This window comes from Arvicanthis niloticus, chromosome 22, assembly GCF_011762505.2.
Source record: "Arvicanthis niloticus isolate mArvNil1 chromosome 22, mArvNil1.pat.X, whole genome shotgun sequence".
NCBI classification, from domain to species: Eukaryota; Metazoa; Chordata; class Mammalia; order Rodentia; family Muridae; genus Arvicanthis; species Arvicanthis niloticus.
The window spans coordinates 49014296-49037574 of record NC_133429.1 but is presented as its reverse complement, the minus strand read 5'-3'; the positions used below and the strand labels follow the sequence as shown (position 1 = coordinate 49037574).

Below are 23279 nucleotides of genomic sequence, written 5' to 3'. Positions count from 1 at the left end.
GGATGGTCTGAGGGTGGCTGTGTCAAGTTGGAATTTTTGGCTTTCCTCTTGCTTTTCAGGGCTGGGCTGAAGAGCAAAAGCCAGGCTTATGGCGCCCCCTGGTGCCTGAACTGATTACTCCCCTGCACAGTGCATGCTTAGATCCACCCGGTTGGCAGAACAAACTGCACATACACGTACAGTATAGTCATGGACCCTGAGCAAGGCCTCTTTGTGTTCAATCTCTACCAAAGATGCTAACTGCAAAATTGGCTGGTTCATTATCTGTAAAAGAGAGCACACAGGGTGGCTTAAGCCATGGGGTTGTGAGAGTAGAATATACTGGTACATAAAGGCTTAGAGTAACATTGTTACCTCTAAATAACACTTAGAGTAAACAGCATTCACTAGGCACTTTTGTTGTTGTTGTTATCACTTGACTGCTTGATTGGGCTTTGGTTGTCGATGCTGTTGTTGAGACTAAGGGTCACCTGGCAGTGGTGGCCCACACCTTTAATCTGAGCAGATTTCTGAGCTCGAGGCCAGCCTGGTCTACAGAGTGAGTTCCAGGACAGCCAGGGCTACACAGAGAAACCCTGTCTAGAAAAACCAAAGAGAGAGAGAGAGAGAGAGAGAGAGAGAGAGAGAGAGAGAGAGAGAGAGAGAGAGAGAGAGGCAGGTTAAGGGTCATGTAGCCCAGGCTGGCCTTAAAATTGCCCTGTAGCCAAGGACAAACTTGAACTTCACCCTCTTGCCTTTACCTCCCGAGTGCCAGCCTTAGAAATATGCAACAAACAGCACATAGGGCTTGTGATGCTAAGAACTGAACCCAGTGTTTTTTACATGTTGGGCAAGCATGCTACCAAGTGAGCCACATTCCCAGACCAACAGATAGTATTTGATGGATTGTTTTCAATGTATATAGATATACTATCTGCATGAATGTGTACCACGTGTATGCCTGGTGCTTTCAGAGGCTAGAAGAAAGCATCACATCCTGTGGAATTAGGATTACAGATGATTGTGTTCTAATTATCGTGTGGGTCTTGGTAATCAGACCCAGGTCCTCTGGGTCTTAACCAGAGCTCTTAACCATTGAGCTATCTCTCCAGTCCCAGACACTGTTTTCATGGCCCAGAATAAATGTTACGAGAAAAAAAAAAACAAAAACAAAAAACAAAACAAAACAAAACAAAAACCAGAAGGCTCTTCATCTTACCCAGAGGTTCCCAGGTTATGGGAGAGTAATGCTGTCACCTCAAAGGCAGAGCCCGGAAGAGAGGTGTGTTTCTTGGGTCTGTAAGGCAGTGAATAGAAGAGAAAGAGAGCAGGGGTGGAGACAGCAGACAGGAGTCTCTCCAGAGACTGGTCCAGCAAGTAATGCTTACGCTGAGGTATACACACAGGTGAGCTCATGGCTCACACCTATGTGCTTCTGGGTGCCCACTGCACAGATGAATGTCCACAGATGGTAGTAAAAGCCAGACCCTGCCATCTGGGTATCTCGGGAAATCTGAATCCAAGAACAGGCAGGAAGAGAGAGAGAAGAGAGGCTACAGCCTCGGCCTTGGCTCCTTTTAGGATTAACTAGGATGATATCTGCTAAACAAGCAAGTGCAAGAAGAAAAATAATATTTCATCTTCCTATATATCTGATCATGCCATTTGGGACACAGATGTCACAGGAAAACCCAGGGTTTAGAAGTAAATATTTAGAGATCCATAACTGTCAGTCTATCAAGTAGGATGATTCGGGTGTCCCCATGACGCCCAAATCATGGGGGACGGTGTGTTCAAAGAGAATGGTAGTTACTCATACCTCAGTGGAGACTGGGATACGTTAGGTGACTAGGGCACACACACTTCAGATTGTGTAACCGTAGGGTCAGGTCAGCTTTCATTGATGACACCCACCTGCCTGACACTTCATTGCTTCACCTCCCTCCAGGCCCTGCAATCCCACCCAGTGTCTGCAAAGATTACAGACATGAGAGACAGCATTAGGAGGGGAAAAAAACTGTATGGTGTGAGAACTTGAGGTCACAACCCAAGAGTGAGTCACAAAAGCAATTTTATGGGTGTGTTAGTTTTGCTACAGCTGCTGTAATAAAGCACCATAAGCTGGAGGCTTAAACAACAGAAATTCCACTCAGGGTGTTGAAAGCCAAAGACCTGAGATCAAGGTGCTGTGGGTGGGTTCTTTCTGAGGACTATGAAGAGCTTTGATATATGAATTTCCCAAGGAACATAGCTCATGCCATAACAATATCTTGAGTACTTAAAAAAATGAAATAGAAGGGGCTAGAGAAATGGCTCAGTGGTTGAGAGCACTGGCTGCTCATCTAGAGGACCCACGTTCAATTCCCAGCATCTATATGGCAGCTCACAACTGCCTGTAACTCCAGTTCCAGGGGATTCCATATCCCTCTTCTAGCTTCCAAGGGTACTGGGCACATACATGGTATACAGACATTCATGGAGGCAAAATAGCCACACACATAAAATAAAACAAAATAAAATAATAACGTATAATAATAAATAAAATATAAAATATTCGTAAGAACTTAGGCATGGTGGTGGCACATGCTTTTAATCCCAGCACTTTAGTGGCAGAAGTATAAGGATCCCTGTGAGTTCGAGACCAGCCTAGTCCACATAGATAGTTCCAGGACAGCCAGGGCTGCATACAGAGAACCTTTCTCAAAAAGGAAAAAGCAAATGCACACACACACACACACACCTATTTCCAAGGGACTCTGATGCCTCTGAGGACACCTGCATTCATGTGCACATACCTTCATGCAGACACACACATCTACACACAATAAACTAATAAAAATAAATGTTTAAACATATCAAAGAAAATAAAGCTGATGCTCTACCTCATTGCTGTCTCTAGATGTGAACCCTCAGCCCCTGCTCCATCTCCATGCTTGCCTGCAGCCATGGCTCCCACTGTGACGATCATGGTCTCTGGAACGATAAGACCCAAATTAAACTTTTTTTTTTTTTTTTTTTTTTTTTTTTTTTTTTTTTTTTTTTTTTTTGGTTTTTCGAGACAGGGTTTCTCTGTGTAGCCCTGGCTGTCCTGGAACTCACTCTGTAGACCAGGCTGGCCTCGAACTCAGAAATCCACCTGCCTCTGCCTCCCAAGTGCTGGGATTAAAGGCGTGTGCCACCACTACCCGGCACATTTTCTTTTACAAGTTGTCTTGGTCATGGTGTTTTGTTACAACAATAGAAAAATAAGACGTGTTGTTTAGTGGATCTTTGTTCCATTTTCTGTTTGTATATGATTTCCAGGTTCTGATGGGAAACCTACTTTCTAATGCAGGTTGTTTAAAACAAACAAGCAAAAAGGAGGTGAAGCAGCTCAGTGAGTAGAAGGGCTTATTGCACAAACCTGGCTCACTAGTGTTCAATCCCTGGATCCCAAAGGGAAAAAATTCCAGGTTTTGCCAGTGTGGTGATAAACATTGCTCTTAACCCAGCACTCAGAAGGCAGAAGGCAGGCAGTCTGTGAGTTCAAGACCAGCCGGGGCTGCACTGTGAGACCTGTTCCATCTCCCACAAAAAGGACAGATGTGGTGATGCACATCTTTAATCCCAGCAGTCCTACAGCAAGACAGGAAGTAGAGATAGAAGAATCACCCAGAAGCTCCTAGGCCAGCAGAGACAACAGAGACCTGTCTCAAAAGGTAGAAGGAAAGAACCATTTCCCAATGTTGTATTCTGACCTATATAAGTACATGCACCTAAGTGTTCTCTCTCAATAATGATGAGGAGGAGGAGGAGAAGGAGGAGGAGGGGGAGGGAGGAAGAAGGAGAAGAAGAAAGAGAAGGAGGAGGAGAAGGAGGAAGAAGAGGAGGAGGAAGAGGAGGAGGAGGAGAAGGAGGAAGAAGAGGAGGAGGAAGAGGAGGAGGAGGGGAGGGAGGAAGAAGGAGAAGAAAGAGAAGGAGGAGGAGAAGGAGGAAGAAGAGGAAGAAGAGGAGGAGGAAGAGGATGAGGAGGAAGAGGATGATGAGGAAGAGGATGATGAGGAAGAGGAGGAGGAGGAAGAGGAGGAGGAGGAAAAGAGGTGCTCTTTGGATGTTGGTGACCATTACCACTCTGCACTGATTTTGGAATTATGTTATGGGCACATCTTTCTTCCTCAGCTAGAGGCTAGACTCAAGGAGGATAGTAGCTCACCACAAAATGCAGCACCGTCATATTGTCGAGCAGGTGGGACAGACAACACACGTTTGTGAGTAAACACTAGGGGCTACAGTTCATTCAACATCCCTTATGTACCCGGCAGTAGGCTAAATCGTTCACACGGACTCTCTTATCTTACAGCTATATTTATCCCAGCAGTGCAAGGATACGCGCCATGAGCCACAGAGGAGACGCTGTCCCCCTGCAAGGCGGCAGCAAGCCCTCACCTTAAGAAGGAGACAGCCATGTCCTGGAGCCCTTCCTAGGTGCAATGGAGGTGATCATAATAGAAAAGCTGAATATCCTATGATTTCTTCATGGAAGCACCCGTGCTATGCCTGTAGCTATGAGGGGCCTTTGCAGGATTGACCAATGACTTTCACGTGGCACAGAGCGTGCAGCTACGTGAGTGCCATGTCACTCCTCTGGAGGCATAGTGAGTAATGACTTCCACACTGACTGGGCTCATGCAGACTTCTGCATAGCCGATTCTTAAAGCGCCAACTCTGGCAGACTTAGGGGCGATACTCATGAGACTTTTAAAGACCAGCCAGAGCAACCTCACTCTGACCCTCCCAGTGTGATATTTAAACAGCAATAGGGATGGGAAGCTTTGCCTTATTTGCAACCATGAGAAACCTCAAATTAGCTCATGACCCTGAGAACCAGTTCCTGGCCAGAGCATTGTATTGGCATTTTCTCACAGATACCGTTCCTTCCTGTTACTGCCAGCTCATCATCCAAGACCCAATGGCAATATGCCTTCACCAGTTACGGCATCAGCCCACAGGCCAAGCAATGGTTCAGCATGTATAAACTCATGACCTGCGTCACAAGCCTGCTCACCGAAGAGACTCCTTTGTGAACAGGCTTGGGCAAAGGGCTTATGACCAAGATCTTAATCTCAAAGAAGAAGGGAGCCTGAAGGTGGCCAGAAAAGTCCCAGGCCCTTAGTCGCTGTGCTGGATGGTATGTCAAGTTGACACAAGCTAGAGTCATCTGAGAGAAGGGAACCTCACTTAAGAAAATACCTCTGTAAGACCAGGCTGTAAACAAGCCTGTAGAGCATGTTCTTTATCAGTGATTGATGGGGACAGCCCAGCCCACTGTGGGTGACGCCAACCCTGGGCTGGTGGTCCTGGGTTCTATAAGAAAGCAGGTTGAGGGGGCTGGAGAGATGACTCAGAGGTTAAGTGCACCGTCTGCTCTTCCAAAGGTTCTGAGTTCAATTCCCCGCAACCATATGGTGGCTCACAACTGTCTGTATGGGATTCTATGCTCTCCGCTGGTGTGTCTGAAGAGAGCAACAGTGTACTCATATACATACAATGAAGAAATAAATCTAAAAAAAAAAAAAAAAAAAAAGACCTCAAAGCTGGCCTCCACAGTGATACACTTCCTCCAACAAGGCCACACCTCCTAATAGTGACGTTCCCTACGGGCCAAGCATGCAAGCGCACAAGTCTATGGGGGTTGTTACTATTCAAACCACCACAACCTCTAATAGAGTAATTACTTTTTAATATCTGTAAGAGTAAATGTATCAGTTTACCCAATCTTCAGTTTCTTAGCAGTGATTAGCCCTCCTCCATGAACCCACGGCTTGGCCAGGAAGCATCAGTAACGACCAGTCATGTGACTACTTCAGTTACGAAAGTTTCATGGTCTCGATTGTCACACTTTAAGTGTTTATAAGGCTCACAGGTTGGCAGGCACAGAGAAGGGCCGACTTCTATCACTCGAGTGTTTTGGATGTAATTGCATATGAACATTTTCAGACTGTTCTTCGGACAAGATAACGCTGATGTCTTAGCCTGACGGGTTGTACATTTTGAGAAAACACAGACTCGATCGTATGTCCTTAACAACCTCCACACATGCCTTTCGATGGGGTCCTTTCTTTTTAAATGCTCTCAAGTTTCATGTTCCTGATCAGTTTCCTGTAAAGTGTTTTGTTTCCAGAACAAAACCACTAACCTTATCGACGGATTGATTGAGGGAGCCGAATATGTTTCACAGACAGCTCAGGAGCACTGGGTAGTGGTCTGGGATTTTTCAGGGTGTTACAGGGTAAGATGAAGCCACAGAAGAGCAGGAAGCCGCTGGATGCCCCTGGACAGCTCTGACCCTCATTTTCACTCACTTTGACAACATATGATCACTACTTAGATTAAGCAAAGGTTTCCTGGAGTGTTCCCAGTGTCCTGCCTGGTCCTTATCAATAGACACAAATGTCAGCGATGAGGGCTCTGAGAGGGGCCCCTCTCCTGCCCGAGGTAAACGCTCATGGCCCCTGCTTTATTCTTGCCGCTGTTTGGTTTCTGAAATGCTCTCACTGTGTAGCACAGGTTGGCCTTCTGCCTTCTCTACTTTAGTTGGGATTATGTGCGTGGGCCATCATCATATCCAGAGAGACCCTGCTTTCTGTCCCGTCAGGCGCTTCTCTTCATCATCCCTCAGTCTGTCTAATCTCCAACTTCTGACTCACTCATTATGGTAGTTCTATATTCTCAGTCATGTTCAAAGTCTCCCCACCTTTAGAGGAACATCAAACGGCTATCAATCAAATTCAGCTCCCCAGCACCTATCTCTAGTGAGTTCAACAAACATTTGTTGAGTGTTTATACTCTTCCTAGGAGGCAGGCTAGTTAGCAGACAGACACACTACAAGATAACCATGGTTGCAGTTCTGTTGGGGACAGGCTGTCAGGGAGTTCCTGTGAGGACACAGAGTCATAAATTTCTCAGGCAACCATGATTGCGCCAACTCAGGAGCCAAGCCCTCTCTCCCTGGCTAGCAAAGTCCAGATTTTTACAGTCACTCCCTCCCAGGTCATCAGGGGATGCATGTAATTAGTTTAGGCAATCAAGGTATTTACATTCCCCTAGTCAGTGACTGGAGCCTGGCCAATTAGAAAACTTTCTGGGAGAGATGGTATCCATCTTCGGTACCTGCCCACTTAGAACACCAGGGCTAGCTGCAACCATATAGTGGTTGTGATCGTACCAGTCACTGAGGATAAAGTTTTCCAGGACAGCCAGGGCTACACAGAGAAACCCTGTCTCAAAAAAACAAAAAAAAACAAAAAAAAAAACAAAAAAACAAAAAAACAAAACAAAACAACAACAAAAAAAAAAAAAAAAACAACAACAACAACAAAAAAGAAAAAACCGTAAGCAATCCTTGAGGAATTAGCCAGTCTAGAGTTGCTCCCAACTCTTTGCTATTAAGGCACTGTGTGCATGTGTGTGTGTGAGTGCGTGTGTGTGCATGTGCTCATGTCTGTGCATGTGTATGTGAGTGTATGTGTGCCTGTTAGTGTGTATATGCATATGTGTATGTGTGCATGTGCTCATGTGTGTGCATGTAGGGGGGCATGTGCATGCATGTGTGTATGTGTGTGTGCGTGTGAATGTGTGTGTGTGTGTGTGCATGCATGTGCTCATGTGTGTGCATGTGTGTGCATCTGTGTAGGCATGCACATGCATGTGCATGTGGGGGGGCATGTATGTGCTCATCTGTGTGCATGTGTGTGTGTTGGCATGTACATGCATGTACATGTGTGTGTGCATGCATGTGCTCATGTGTGCGCATATGTGTGTGTCTAGTCATGTGCATGCATGTGTGTGTGAATGTGTGTGCATGCATGTGCTTGTGTGTGTGCATGCACATACATGTGCATGTGTGTGCATGTGTTCATGTGTATGCATATGTGTGTATCTGTGTAGGCGTGTGTGTGTGTGTGTGTGTGTGTGTGTGTGTGTGTGTGTGTGTATGCAGAGGTCAGAGGACAACCATGGGAGTCAGGTCTCTTCTGCCTTGTGGGTCCTTTGGATAAATCTCAGGTTTTCAGCTTAGCACTCCAACACCTTACCTGCAGCTGCTCTCCTGGTCTTCAACATTCAGCCTGCTCTGATCAGGCTTTCTGTTACTCGTTACTAAATACAACCCTAACTGAAACCCCAATGGAGGTACTGAAGAAATGGAGAACACAGAGCCCAGAATGGCTGCATCTCCGTGTTCCTACAACCACGGTCTTGGGAGAATCGAGGATCTCACTAAAGGAAGCATGTCTTCAGGGAAGCTGATTTCAAACAAGCAAAGCAGCAGAGTGGCCCGGGTCTTGGCACAGAAAGAGTCTGGGAAGTGGTGAACTGTGGTTAGGAAGAGGAAGTACTGGACTTGGTGCAGAAGGGTGGACACCCATCAAGGCCTGCCAACGGTGACAGGATGTGAGCAATGGTGGGGTCAGCTGAGCTCAGGGCTCCAGAGAGAACCCTTGGGCTGTCGAACACTTCTTGTGGCCAGCAGATCTTCTCAGGCAGCAGTCAGGCCCGGTGGGTGGGCAAAGCCAGGCATCTCTGGATAAGCCAGCTGTGGTCAAGACTGAGCCTCTGCAAGGAAATTCCAGCCCTCTAATTAGTATCTTGCCTTTCTCCATTTCCCTGGGCAGCCAAGCTTCTTGGGAAAGTTTTGTACATTTGACATCTTTCCTTATTCACCTCATTATGTAGCCAGCTGCCTACCTTACCCAGCAATGCAAAGAAAGTGTCCTGGCTCATGCCACATGTGTTTTATATTCTAGGTAAAAAGAATGGCCGACCGTGAGCGCAATCAAATCCTTATCTCCTGGAGCATCCAACCATTGGTTAGTCATGACCTGTGTCAGTCACTTTTCTATTTCTGTGATGAGACACCATGACCAAGCCAACCTATAGAAGAAAGAGGTTATTGGGGGCTGACAGTCTCGGGGAGGGGGTCCACAACTGTCACGGTGGGATCAAGGCCGTGTGCAAGCAATCAAGACACTGGAGCAGTAGCTGAGGATTCACATCTGAGGCACAATCACAACAAGGCAGAGAGCATGCTGGGAATAACATGTGCTTTTGAAACCTAGAAGCCCATCCCCCAGTCTCCTCTCCCAAAATCAAGCCTCCTATTTCTTCCCAGACCAGCATTCAGAGATATGAGTCTATAAGAGGCATTCTCTTCCAAACCACCATGCCATCGCTACTCGGGCCTAAACCCAAGGCTTTGCATGTGTAAAGCAAATGCTCTATCATTGAGCTGCAGCCCAGCCACATGACGAGCTTTAAAGTGAGCTTCCAACCTGGTTTTCACCATCTTTCTCTCTCTCTCCGTCTCTCATTTTTTCAAGTCTCTGATAATATCTTCAATTAGAATTTAAAAAAAAAAAAAAAAAAAACAAAAAAAAAAACTTTTTTTTTGTTTTATTTTGTTTTGTTTTTTTGAGACAGTCTCTCACTATGTAACTCTGGCTGTCCTGGAACTTACTATGTGGACAACGCTGGCCTCACAGAGATCCACCTGCCTCTACCTACCGAGTGCTGGGATTAAACATGTATGCCACCACACCTAGCCAATTTTAATGTTTTTAGATTTTTATTTGTTTGTTTAGTGTGCATGTGTGTGTGTGTGTGTGTGTGTGTGCGTGTGTGTGTGTGTGTGTGTGTGTTGGAGCTGAAGCACAAATGTACCCTGGCATACATGTTAGGTCAGGAGACAACTTTTGGGACTCTGTTTGTTTTTTGTGTTGTTTTGTTTGTTGTTGGTGGTGGTGTTGTTGTTGTCCATGATGTGGGTCTCAGGAGTAGAACCCAGATCCTAACATTTGGCATCAGGTACCTTCTTTTCCCCCTCTCCCTTTACAGGTACATCTAGCTCTCCCTATGGCATCTCTCGGCTCTTCTCTCTCCTTACATGCTTTGCTTTTCTTGTGAGAACTTAGTCATGCTTGAGACTGTCCTGATTGACAATTTCACAATGACTTTTGAAGCTACCTCACACGGATTCAAGTTCCCACACTTACATGTGGTGGTGATGAGGCACAAAGTCCTATTAAAATGAAAATCATGGGGCCCGGCTTAGTGGCAAGGTTCTTACGGAACTGACAGGAGGGCCTTGCAAATCCATGGGTTCGTTCTGATTTATTAGAATTCAGATACACAGGCTAAGAGAGGACAGGCCTGATATCTTCTACTCAAAGTGTTTTGAGATTCATGCGTGTTGTTGCATGTGGTCCTGCTTCATTTGCATTGTCAAGCAGCATTCCATTACAAAGACAGGCTTTTGTTTGTTTGCCTGTGTGTGCCTGTGTGTGTCTACGGGCACGGGGACAGAGAACCTGGAAGTCAGCATAGTGTTTTCTCTTAAAGGCTTCATGATGTAGCTTTCATGTTTTAAGTCTAACAGATTGTGTTTGTTTTTGCATTTGGTGTGAGGTGAGGCATCAGAATATCTTTGTTGAAAGAAAGAAAAGGGCAAGAAGAAGAGGGAGGAGAAGGGAGATGAGGAGGAGAAAAAGGAGGAGGAAGAGGAAAAGGAAGAGGAGGAGGAAGAGGAAGAGGGGAGGAAGAGGAGGAAGAAGAGAGCCCTTTGGAGTGATGTCAGCAGGCTGGCACAGTAGGAAGTCTCACCTTTCATCCCTTCACAGAAACAGAATTTCTTAACAAAACATGGATCAAAACACCTTTAAGAGAAGCCTAAAATCCAGTCGAGAGGTAACGGTACCCAAAGGACAGAATTGAGACAGACCACACTGAACCCATCATCCTGCATCACTTCTGGGTCTACGAGTTTCAATAATACCATCTTCCACAAAGAAGCCTCCAGTGCTCTGGTTCCAGACAGATCCCAGAGCCAAATGATGTCCCAGATCAATGGGGGAGACGAATTAAAGAATGAATGTTCTGTCTTGCTGGCATTGAGGCAGACTGTGGAGGGACACAGGGCAGAGAGCAGAGAGCTCAGTGCAGAGTTGGTAAACACGAAGGAACTGAGAGAAACGGAAGATTATCTGGTTTTATTATATTGAAAGATTTAGAGGGAATTGACAGAGGCTGCATTAAAAAATAATAATAAAGTGAAAAACATTCCTGAGATCAAAATGTACAAAACGATAACCAAGAAGTAATGCATGCATATAGAATTTTAGTTTTAAAAATGAAGTGGCCTGTGGAGTCTATTTTTGTCCCATGAATCTGTGAATCCGTGTAGCAGGACCATACTGCTTTAGGTTCTGTAGCTCACCAGTCTCATCCAGCAGCTTTTAGCACTAAGATACAATGTGCAGCCAAATGTTGGGAATGTTATTTTTAAAATATATTACAAGCCGGGCCGTGGTGCTGCACGCCTTTAATCACAGCACTTGAGAATTCAGGCTAACCTTGAACTCAGAGCCTTTGACTCCAGAGTGCTTAGATTAAAGGGCAGGTACCGCTAACACCATGCCTGGCTAGTCATTAGCATCTGTGATCCCACGTCCTTACTATCTCTCTTCTGGTTCCCTTACTTAAGTTTTAGACAAATAATGAAGTCGTTTGCGTTGCTAAGTTCGTCCTTTGTGATTTGCCTTCCTGATATTTTCTCCACTATTTCCTCCACTCCTGCCCCCCAAAATCTTACTCAGCTGTATGCCATAGTTTAAATCTTCTTCTTCTTCCTTCTCCTTCTCCATCTTCTTCCCTCTTCTCCTCCTCCTTCTTGAAGATTTGTTTTATATATTTGAGTACACTGTCTTCAGACATACCAGAAGAGGACATCAGATCCCATTGCAGATGGTTGTGAGCCACCATGTAGTTTCTGGGAATTGAACTCAGGACCTCTGGAAGAGCAGTCAGCACTCTTAACCACTGAGCCATCTCTCCAACTATTTTACTCTTCTAATGTTTAAATTTCCTCGTACCCATCTTTGCCTGTCTCCAGCATTCTTCAGGTCATTGCTTGCCATCCCCTTCCTCTTGTAACTTAAACTGAGATCCGCAGCTTCTTTTATCTTAGCTAGAACTCTTATCTTTCCCTGATTCCTATGGCCTCCCTGTGAACTTCGTCGCAGACATAAAACATCTGGGTTATAATAGCCGGCTAAGTTGAGCACCTCCATTGACCTGTAAACTCTGGAAAGGTAGTGCACTTGTTTTTAACTCTTGACCCTAAGGGACTATCATCATGCTGAAATACATAAGAAATGTTTAGTAAAGAAATGGAATCTGGTCTCCCATCTGCATACATGCTTGGAACAGATTCTGTAATGTCTTTGAGTCTCCATTTCCTAGTCTGCTAACTGCAAAGAACACTTATGCAGCAAAGTGGTATGATTCTTAAGTAGGTACCCACATTCTGGTTTTGTTGTTGTTGTTTCATTTTGTTTTTTTCAGGACAGGGTCTCACTATATAGCTCTGGCTGTCCTGGAACTCACTATGTAGACCAGGCTGGCCTTGAACTCACAGAGATCTGCCTGCCTCTGCCTTCCAAGTGCTGGAATTAAAGGCACAGGTCAGGTCGCTACACCTGGCTTCCATATTCTTTAATAGACCTGCTCCGTGGCAATTGTTTCTTGTTTTTTTTTTTTTTTTTAATTTGTTTATTATGTATGCAGTGTTTACGTATGCCTGCAGGCCAGAAAAGGGCACCAGATCTCATTACAGATGGTTGTGAGCCACCATGTGGCTGCTGGGAATCGAACTTAGTACCTCTGGAAGAGCAGACAGTGTTCTTAACCTCTGAGCCATCTCTCCAGCCCCAGCAATTGTTTAATAAGTATTTGTTCCCTTCTTTTCCCCACCGGCTGTTAAACCAGTGATTCTCAACCTGTGGGTTGTGACCCCTTAAGGGTTGTTGAACGACCCTTTCACAAGGGTTGCCTACAACCATCAGAAAATACATGTTTACAATTCATAACAGTAGCAAAGTTACAGTGATGAAGTAGCAGTGGAAACAGTTTCATGGTTGAGGGTCACCTCAGCATGAGGAGCTGGTTTAAAGGGTGGCAGCATCAGGAAGGTTAGACCTTTCAGAGCTATCCCTTCCTTTTAACACTCCCTGAACTGGCCACTAGGTGGCGATAGCCAGTGACCTGATTGTCCCAGCACTGCCTCCTCAGTGCTCTGTCCCAGGCCCTCTCATACTCAGCCCTCCACCCCCACCCCTACCCCAAAAGCAAAAAGCAAAATGGTTAATAATTTTTTGAGGGAGGATATTCTTTCCCCTAACAGCTTTTTGAAAGCCTATCCCCGTTCTTGGCAGCCTGGTCATGAACTTCAGAAAATTCTTACTTGATTTTTTCCATTTAGGTTCTAATTCAACTTAAAGCTTATGAAGAAAAGTGGAGGAGAGAAGACACTGTGGAACAAAGAGAAAATGAATAATAAACATTGTAGTAACACCACAGAGAGAGGATGCTTACAGGCTCACCCTAGAGAGGGGATGTTCATAGGAGCATCCATCCTTCTCTACCCAGAAGACTTCCATGGTCTTTGACTTCCCCAGTCAATCAAGAGCTGAGGCTGGGGAGAGGGGGAGGGGCACGTGCACAGGGGAAGGGGTAGGGGAGGGGGCATTAAAGGGAGTGGCTCAGGGGAGGCATTAAAAGAGATGGGAACAAATTCTCTGCTCTAACGGAGTTTATGGTCTGGTGGTGGACAAAGAATCCATTAAATTAAGTGCTAAACTCTAGATTCTGAGACCATGGTGAGTATAGGTGAGATTTATTCTGTTTAAGTCAGGATTTAACACATAGCCCAGGCTGGTGTGGAAAGCCCCCTTGTGTCCCAAACCCTCTTCAAACTTCTGATTCTCCTGCCTCTGTTTCCTGCATTTTTTTTTATTTTTTTTTTATTTTTTTTTTTGGAAAATAGGCTTGTGCCACCACTTCTGGCTCTTTGAATAGCCCAGGAATAACAGCAGAGCTTTTCAGAGGGCTGGGGGAACAGAGTCATGATAGGCTTGGGTGTCATCTCACAGAGCCAGTGCCAGCGGTTCATATACCAAGACAAACTAAGCACCCAGTCAACAAGGAGCTTCAAGATATTAATATGAGCCATGGTCTGGATCTGTACAGATAGCACAGAAGGAGCTCAGGGCAAGCTAAGGGGAAGAACGTGAGTTCTGAAACAGTATATACCAGCTCCTCTGTGATTTTAAAGGATACCACCTGTAACTGTACACCACTAAAACCAACAGGGTTCCTTGAAGACACTTCTAAAGAATATGCCTAGTGTTTTCTCTGAGGGTGGGGCCAGAAGTGGGAGTTAAGAAGTGACAAGTTTGGCCAGGCATGGTACCACATGCCTTCAGTCTCAGCAATCAGGAGGTAGAAGCAGGGACAGAAGGGTTCAGGATGAGCTCAAGGCCAGCCTGGTCTACAAAGCAAGTCCAGGACAGCCAGGGCTACCTCACAGAGAAACACTATCTTGAAAAACCAAAAACAAACAACAACAATAACAACGAAATGAAAACAAACAGAAAAACAAGGAAAGAGAAATAACAAGTTTATTTTCTCATATTCTAAGTTTTATTAAGAATTAAGTATTGCGCCGGGCAGTGGTGGTGCATGCCTTTAATCCCAGCACTTGGGAGGCAGAGGCAGGCAGATTTCTGAGTTCCAGGCCAGCCTGGTCTACAGAGTGAGTTCCAGGACAGCCAGGACTACACAGAGAAACCCTGTCTCGAAAAACCAAAAAAAAAAAAAAAAAAAAAAAAAAAAGAATTAAGTATCGTCATATTTGTAATGCAAAGTTAACAAAAAATAAAAACACAGGGCTGGAGAGATGATGGCTTAGCAGGTTAAAAGTCCAGTTGCTCTTCTAGAGGACCTGGGTTCAATTCACAGCACCCACATGGTGGCTTACAACTGTCTGTAACTCCAGTTCCAGGGAATCTGGCACCCTTACATAGATAGACATGCAGGCAAAAACACCAATGCATAATAACCAAAAAAAATCATTTAAAAAAGAAAGTAACTAAATCTAAACACATTTGTATTCAGTAGACACATAGACACAGAACGGTGACTGAGGGCAGATTCTGGATGGCTAAGGCTGACAGGCGAACTCACATTTGACTCATTGTGTTGAATTTTCATTGTTTCTGTTACAATTCCAGCCTAAGCTGCTACTATCCCTACCGCCATATTTTCCCATGCCCAATGTGGTGTTACACATCTTTTTTTTTTTTTTTTTTTTTTTTTTTTTTTTTTTTAATGTTCACTGGTGTCCTACCTGCATGTATGTCTGTGAGGGTGTCAGATCCCCTGGAACTGAAGTTACAGACAGTTGTGAGCTGTCATGTGAGTGTTGGGAATTGAACCCAGGTTCTCTGGAAGAGCAGCCATCTTTCCAGCCCCCTCCTCCACCCTCTTTTGAGACAGGGTCTCATGTAGCACGGGCTGGTCTAGCTCTTTCTCTATAGCCAAGGATGGCCTCTGACATCTCCACTCTTGCTCCTCTATCCTCCACCTCATTGGTGCTGGGTTTACAGGTGTGTGCCACTGCATACAGTAAACAGTGCTAGGCTTCAAGCCCAGGGTTTCGTGCATGCCCAGTGAGCACACTCAGTGAGCTGAACTACATCCCAGTCCTTGGAAAAGGCTTCCTAAGAGGTGGCAAGAGTGCTGGAGCCATGGCTTGGTGGTTAAAAACAACGGCTCTTCCAGAGGACCTGAGTTGTGTTCCCAGCAGCCAAGTTAGGTGGTGGTGGGGTCAGCTCCAGCAGAGGATCTGATGCTTTAGGTCTTTACATACTCACACATGCATATACATAGTTAAAAACAATAAAAACAAAAATCCTTTTTAAGAATTTTAGAGGCTGGAGAGATGGCTCAGTGGTTAAGAGCACTGGGTACTCTTCCAGAGTTCCTGAGTTCAATTCCCAGCAACCACATGTCTCAGAACCATCTATATTGTGATCTGGTGCCCTCTTCTGGTCTGTAGGCATATAAGCAGGCAGAACATTATATTATTATTAATAATAATAGTAATAAATTTATTTATTTATTTACTTATTTATTTAATGTATTTTGTCTGCTTGTACACCTGCAGGCCAGAAGAGGTCATCACACCCCATTATAGAGCCCCCAAATAAATAAATCTTTAAAAAAGATTTTTTTTCCTATGTCTGTGTGCACATGTGCACATGTGTGCAGGTCCCCATGGAGGCCACAAGAGGGCATCAGATTCCAGGGGGCTGGAGTTACAAGCAGTTATGAGCCACCCAAGGTGGGTGCCTCAAATGTAACGTAGGACCTCTGTAAGAACAGCAAGAGCTCTTAACCCCGTGCCATCTCTCCAGCCCCACATCCATCCATCCATCCATCCATCTATCTTTCTTTCTTTCTTTCTTTCCCTCTCTTCTTTTTTATTTTCTTTCATTCATTCATTCATTCATTCTTTTTTTTTTTTTTTGATATGGTTGTTGTTTTAAAGGGTAGCTACAATGAGAAAACACCGAGACAAAGAATGAAAGAAAAAGCCCAGTTACAGGTCCATAGAAGAGACTAGGTAACAAGGCTTCAGGAAGATTCACCTGGTGTTAGCCAAGCGGCAGGTTCTCAGCCTTCTCAGGCTACGCCCTACATGGTAGCTACTGATACCTTTTTTTCCTGTCATCATTGCCTGAGGTCAGTTTCAACCAGATTTCACTTGGACCACATTATTGGGTGGAGACCTAGCAGGAAGCCTGTAAGCATCCACTAAAAATATTTAGTGACTCCCTGCCTGGGCCTGCCACTGTATTAGGCCATGGAAGCTGGATGAAAGGAAAAATAACAGACCACCCCTGCTGAGAGAAACCTTGTGCTAGGGGGAAAAAAATGAAGAAAACCTTCAGTATATTTCAAAAGGAAGAAAGACAGCAGGCCTCTACTTGAGCACAGGTTGGAGCCTGGACGGAGGAAAGATGGACCCTGAGGGTCCAGCCTGGGAGACTATAAAGACAAATAGCCATGTCCCTAGGCAAAGCCTGTCTGTGTGAAGCAGAAGCTCTCATTGGAGAAAGGCTCTCTGTCCTTAATGGACAAGTCTGTTTCCTGCCAGTGACAGGCTGGAGTGGGGGTCCCTCCTAAGGAGTTACTGTACTGCTCTTTGGCCTTTAAAGTCCATCTCTAGCCAGGGATGTCCGCCTGCTGAGCTTCCACAACTTTCACTTCAGGTCACAGAGAAAGTCAGGGTTACAGCCTTCAAACGTCGCCCACAAGAGGGCAGTGGCCGGAAGCAGGTTCGCCTGCCCTAGGAACCGCCCGACGCTTTCTGGACTCCAGAGTACCGGTTCCCGAACCGACTGAGACTGGGGACAAAGGTCCGGCACTCAGCACACATCCCCTCCTCCTCCTAGGATCGGTGTTTGGAAGCGGAGCTCAGTAAATCCCACATCCCAACTCCCTGTAGTTTGGAATCTGAAACCCTGACTTGGTGGGAGGCCATTGAGAAGGTATCAAAAAACAAAACAAAAAACAAACAAACAAAAAATCGAGCCTGACCTCTTAGGGCGAAGGGGGATGGCTCTAACCCAACCCCACCCTCTGGTGAGTCACCTCCCTCCAAACCAGAGCCTGCCTCTCCTGCGCCCCGTGCCAGGCGAGCAGGGCTGGGCGGGTACTAAGGTGGGCTCCATCCCTGAGCCCTAGGCGGGCCGACAAGCTGCAGCGTGTCCCCGCGGGTGTCCCTGTTTACTCTGAGCCCTGGAGCGAGGTGGGGGCGGGCCCACGTGGCCCCTCCTTCACTCCGCCCCCTGAGGACGCAGGCCCCAATCCCGGACCGGTTCTTACAAAGTCTCCAAATCAAAGCTCAGCCTTTCCCGCACCTTCCCTGCGGACTGGCCACCCCTGCCCCCACCCTAGGCTGGGGAGGCACTGTCTGGGGTTCCCCAAGGGAATCAGGCCTCCTCTTAGACAGTGGCTCCAGGACCCCACAGAGGGGATCTGAAATCCTGGGGGGGGTGACATTGAATTTTAAAGAGGCGCTAGAGCGCAGCTCTCCTCGCCCCTTACCCCGTCCCACCCTCGGCTCCACCGGCTCTAAGGGAGCGCTGGGATGAGGTAGACGCAGTTAGAGGACAGGGCGCCCGGGGACTCCCACTCTCGGACCGCTTCCCAGAACTCCAAAGATTGTCGCGCCTCCGACTCCCCCTCCCCAGGGCAGCGCGCCAAATCAGCGCATGCGCACTGTCAGGATTGCCGCGTAGCTCTTTCTACCCCCCCCCCTCTTTTTTCTTTCCCCGCCCCTTCCCTCCTTCCCTCCTCTCCCTGTCCCCTCCCTCTCCCCTCTGAGCACCCCCTCCCTCCCTCATCCCCCCCCCCCCGCGGCACTTCAGTCCGAGGAACAGCCGTGCGAGCTCCAGGCCAGTGCACTGAGGAGGCGGAAACGGGGGAGCCCCTAAGTGCTCCATCAGGCCCCTACCAAAGGCACCCCCATCGGGTCCACGCCCCCCACCCCCCACCCCGCCTCCTCCCAATTGTGCATTTTTGCAGCCGGAGGCGGCTCCGAGATGGGGCTGTGAGCTTCGCCCTGGGAGGGGGAGAGGAGCGAGGAGTAAAGCAGGGGTGAAGGGTTCGAATTTGGGGGCAGGGGGCGCACCCGCGTCAGCAGGCCCTTCCCAGGGGGCTCAGAACTGTACCATTTCACCTATGCCCCTGGTTCGCTTTGCTTAAGGAGAGGATAAGAATAGAAGAGTCGGGAAGAGGAAGATAAAGGGGGACCCCCCAATTGGGGGGGGCGAGGACAAGAAGTAACAGGACCAGAGGGTGGGGGCTGCTGTTTGCATCGGCCCACACCATGCTGACCCCGCCGTTGCTGCTGCTGCTGCCGCTGCTTTCAGCTCTCGTCGCCGGGGCCACTGTAGATGGTGAGTGAGATTCCGGCGGCCCCCATGGACCCCTGGGGGCTCCCCCTCCCCAACCCCCCACTCCTGCGTCTGGATGGGAAAGGGAGATGCGGGAGGGGGTGCCTTTTGTTACCCCAGTCCAGCTGACACAGCAGCGGCCTGACTGGGGGCGGGGATGGGGTCTGATTTGGGGGATGGGAGCCTAGGACAAATGATGCTTCCAGGGCCCCCCAGCTCAGACAAAGACCAGAGGCCTGGCTAGGAAAGGAAGGCTCCCCCTTTTTCTGATCTTGGGATTGAGAGGCCTTCTCTTCCTATCTCTGGTACGGGAGGGCCTCTGCCTCCCCTACATCCTCCACCCTCCCGCTCCCCCCATCTGAATTGTGAAGGAATCCGGATTTGCTGTGTACCGCTGCAAAAGGGGGCGGAGGGCCTTTTGCAGTGGACTCTGAAGGCTGGAAGGCAAAGCTGGCTAGGGGTACCCTGCTGGCCAAAGGGCAGGCAGGCCGAAAAAGCTGTGGGTGGAGATAGGGAGGGCCCCCTGTTTGGGTGTGGAATGAGCCCTGCATCCCAGGCATGGAGGCCTGGGTCCAGAATCCTGGGCTGCCTGCCTGGGTTCCGAAGTGAGCACTTCCCCTCTGAGGGCCTCTTGTCAGTAGCCGGACTGAGGGATAGAGGAGTCTGGTGATGCTTATGGCTGAATTTCCCTTCTTAATTCCTGGGAGCTTTAAGATGAGAGGAAAACGTCAGATGTCATCATTCTGGAGGAGACTGGAGAATGGTCTGGAACGCTGGGGAGGGGTTCAGAGGAAGCTCTGTCTCCCTGATTTCTGGCTTGATCACAGTTTGGGTTAGAAGGAGAGTTGGAGGTTGGAATGGGGGTTATGACTATGCTCCCAGTCCCTGCTCACTTGGTAAATGTGGAAAACGCAGACCTACCTCACCTCATACATACACTTTGTATACTAGTTAGGTTTGGGCTACTGTGTTCTTTTGGGGGAATTGCGGGCCCCTTGTCCCTTTCCTGTCAGTTGTTTTTCCTCTTGCAATTGAGTTACCAGTTCAAGACCCGCCCAAGCTTCACGCTGAGGTCATGGGGTTGAATTGGGCCGGGTCTCTTAACTTGAGAAGGGGTGAGATTTTGTGACTTCCTGTCAGGTTTGCCTCTCACTGGGGACAACAGCTTCGTAGCACCTTACAGCCATTCCTCTGCCTTCGAGAACTTGCCAGGCCGCGATTGGGAAAGTTTTTCTCTGAAACCAGATTATGTCTACTCCCCAGCCCCTCCCCTAACTTGTTTCAGTTGGGGGAAGAGGACAAGAGGTTCAGGAGGCAGCTGTGCCCAGGAAAACAGTTTACCCAGTGGCCCTCAGTCACGTCATGTTGGGGACTGTCTTGTCTGGCTGCCACCCCTAATTTTCTGCCTGCGATGAGGAAAGAGACTCTGCCCTGTCAGACAAGCCTGTGCAGCCATCCTCTGCCCTTCATATCTACCATCATCTGGTGCTTTCTTCTTGGTCTCAGCATTGGGAGGGGAGAGGGGAAACTGAGGCAAAGAGCTTTGGGAAGAAAATGCACTAAGCAAGAGTCAGACCCACTATGAACCCCCATGGAGGAGGGTGGATGGAATCAGATAGAAGGGAAAGATGCCCGTGGAGATCCCTGGCTCATTTAATACCTGGTCCTGGGGAGCATAGATTCGCTAAGTTGATTGGTGGTCATCGAATGAGGAACTCTGACACGTTCTCCTTAACTGTCTCTAGCCATGTACCTCTAAGTCCCCAGTTCATTTCAGCTCTGCGTATGGTTTGTCAGGACCAGGGTAAAGGTCAGTGGTAGGGTATTTGTCCTAGCACACGGGATGCCCTCTGTCCCATCTCTGGCAAGAAATACAGTCCTAGGGACAGGACAACCTCCTGGGGAGCAAGAGAGAACCTGTGCGTTCTAGAGCTCTTAGCCGTGCCGTCTAGACACTGAGCATCCTCCTGCCTCGACCTACCTAACAGTTTTAATTGCCCTTCCTGCGGCTCAGGAATAACGCTAGGGACCACCCCATACTGTCTTCTCTCTGTGTCTGAAACTCATGCTGGAGTCCTCTGTCTTGTGGGGTGAGAGGCTTCACTTCCTGCTGGTAGACACATTTGGATACATTTGTAGCCAAAGAGGATGGAAGAGGCCGAGAGGAGGATCACTGTGGGCCCTGCTGAAATGGGGCAGTTGGTGGTGCAGGAGCTTGACCGGCAGCCAGCTCAGGGACGACAGCTGACTTGTCTCGCCAGCCCTCTCCTGCTTGAGCCGGCATGTTAGTAGCTGCTAGGAAAGGTGGGCAGTTGACGTGAGTTATGAGGTTGAAGTGTCGGCCTCCTGTCTTCCTGGAGAACGTTCTAGTCTCTACTGTCTCCGCTGAGACCCAAATCCTAAACTTCTCTTCTTTAAAGCCAGGCATGTGTAGGAAATTCATTGGGGCCATTATTTTGATGTTGGGCCGGTGGAGGGGGGCACTTCACAAGACTTTTTCTTCCAATCTTGTTTTCTGCACTTTTTGTTTTATTATTCTCTACCATCTGCCTTTACTGGGCCTTCCAACCCTGTGACCCCAGACCCAGCCCTAAGTCAGATCCTTCTAAACTCATACCCTCTTCAAACCCCTTCTTGGGCACAGTCCAGGGGTGGTGGCAGAACACACTGAGCTTGCTTAAGGCCCTGGGTTCTGTCCCCTGTACCAACAAAACCCAGATCAATCAACCATCCTTACCTTTGCAAAGTCCTTACCCCAATTTTACTTTAACCCCAAACCCAGAATTTATTCTCTCATACACCCTGAATTCTCTTCTCGGGTCTCCCCTGCCCTTGGATTCCTTACTCTGCCTGTGATCCAGATCTGAGTAGGTGAGCTTGCTTGTCCTTGGGGAACCTGGGCTGTTGAGTGGGACCATACAAGGGTCCCTGAGTTGGTGGTGACTCGTGCCAGGGAACCTGGTCCCGCCTCCTGTGTCCTGTCCCAGATTTCAGCCTGGTTAGCAGGATCCTGCATTGTTTGGAGAAGGAAGCTGTTGGCTCTGGAGTGTTTCCCGTGCCGTGACCTCATGGCACCAGTGCAGAGCCTCCCAGAAGGTGGTGAGGAGTAGAGAGAGGGGACTCTTCATCACACTCCCCTGAGATGACAGTCCCAGGCCCTGACTTCTCTGGCTGAAGAGTTTGACTTCCTTGTGGTGGTGGTGTTTGGGGCACCCTCCCACTCTGTGAGAGACAGCAGCCTCTAATCTGGACTCCCATTGGTCATAATGTTGTTGATGCTGGGACTTTGTCTCCCAAGGCCAGGATATGTGTTGCCCTCCACTCTGTCAGAAGGGGAGGGGGTCATTCTCTGGGTCCACCCCAGGAGAGCTGTGTCACCCTCTGGACGACCTCTGCTCCAGGCCCCCTTCCTGTCTTTTTTGGCTGTCCCATTTGCTGTCTGTCTGCTCTGTGTCTCTGGCCCTCTTGATTCATTTCTTGTATTCATGTATCCTTTGCAGCTTGACTCTGTTCTCAGTCACTGTCTTAATTTCTTTTGTCTAACTCTGACCTCTGTGTGGTCCCCTAGATCTTGAAAGCTACCTGGTAGTGGCATTTCTCCTGGGCTTTCCTGCCTGTCTCTTAACCTTCCTGGACCCAGATCGTCCCTTCCAACTTCCTCTCTCCTAACCCTCCTCACTGATTTTGGGAATTGTCATTAGGGCACATATTTCTGAAACAACAACAACAAAAAAAAAAAAAAGAAAAAACTTGATTTTTTTTGTTGTTGTTATGGGCTAAAAGGGAGGACTTGAGCTATTTCAGAAAGAAAGAAAGAAAGAAAGAAAGAAAGAAAGAAAGAAAGAAAGAAAGAAAGAAAGAAAGAAAGGTGAGACTTCTGGTAGAACTTCCTCCTGATTGGAAAGACCTAGAGAACAGATCGGGAGCTTAGGTCTTTACCAACGGTGAACGCAGGCCATGTGGGCATGTGGGAGGGCTAATACTGGACTCAGCCTTGGGAGAGATATGTTGGCCTCCACAGGCATTCCAGGGGATCTGGATTTTATTTGTGGGGAAAGGAAGAGACAGGGTCGTGGGTCAGGCTGATGTCCTGCTGAGTCAATATTGACTCAGGATTGAAGGGTAGACCCTTCTCTTCCCCTGGCGGTCCAAGCCACCCTGTCTGTCCATCTGTCCTAGGCCGCAAAGCAGGGTTTCAGACTCAGGAATGACAAAAATGTGTCTGAACCTCACTGAGCCGCAGGAAGGAGCCACTGGTAACACCCAAAATACATAAAATTTGGGGAAAGCTCTGTGTTGGGCTGGAGGCCTTCCCTGCCTGACTCTCAAGTGTATGAAAGCTCAGATTCTCGGAGTCTGTCCCCAGCTCGGCTTGTGCCCTTAGCTTAGCCTTGTGGTTTCCCTTCCAGGATGTCCCCATACCTATCGGAGGGCGCCTAGCCCTCTCTCTACTCTGTGAGTCTTCA

At 47.8% G+C, this 23279-nt stretch overlaps 1 protein-coding gene and 1 pseudogene across 3 annotated transcripts in view; both read left to right on the top strand.

The window, feature by feature from the left end:
• The first annotated feature begins 4527 nt into the window (after nt 1-4527).
• On the top strand, nt 4528-7252 carry LOC143435639 (tubulin polyglutamylase complex subunit 2 pseudogene; annotated as a pseudogene).
• Nucleotides 7253-18345: 11093 nt separating this feature from the next.
• The window catches only part of Lrp1 (LDL receptor related protein 1), an 80418-nt gene continuing 75484 nt past the window's right edge, over nt 18346-23279 (top strand). Inside the window, exon 1 of one of the 3 annotated variants that reach the window (XM_076920504.1) lies at nt 18346-18816. In XM_076920504.1, coding sequence (XP_076776619.1) covers nt 18747-18816 — 70 coding nt within the window. In that variant the 5' untranslated portion in view covers nt 18346-18746. Of the gene's footprint in view, nt 18817-21080; nt 21118-23279 lie in introns of those variants that run through there. The other 2 variants (XM_076920506.1, XM_076920505.1) reach the window with 2 other exon arrangements.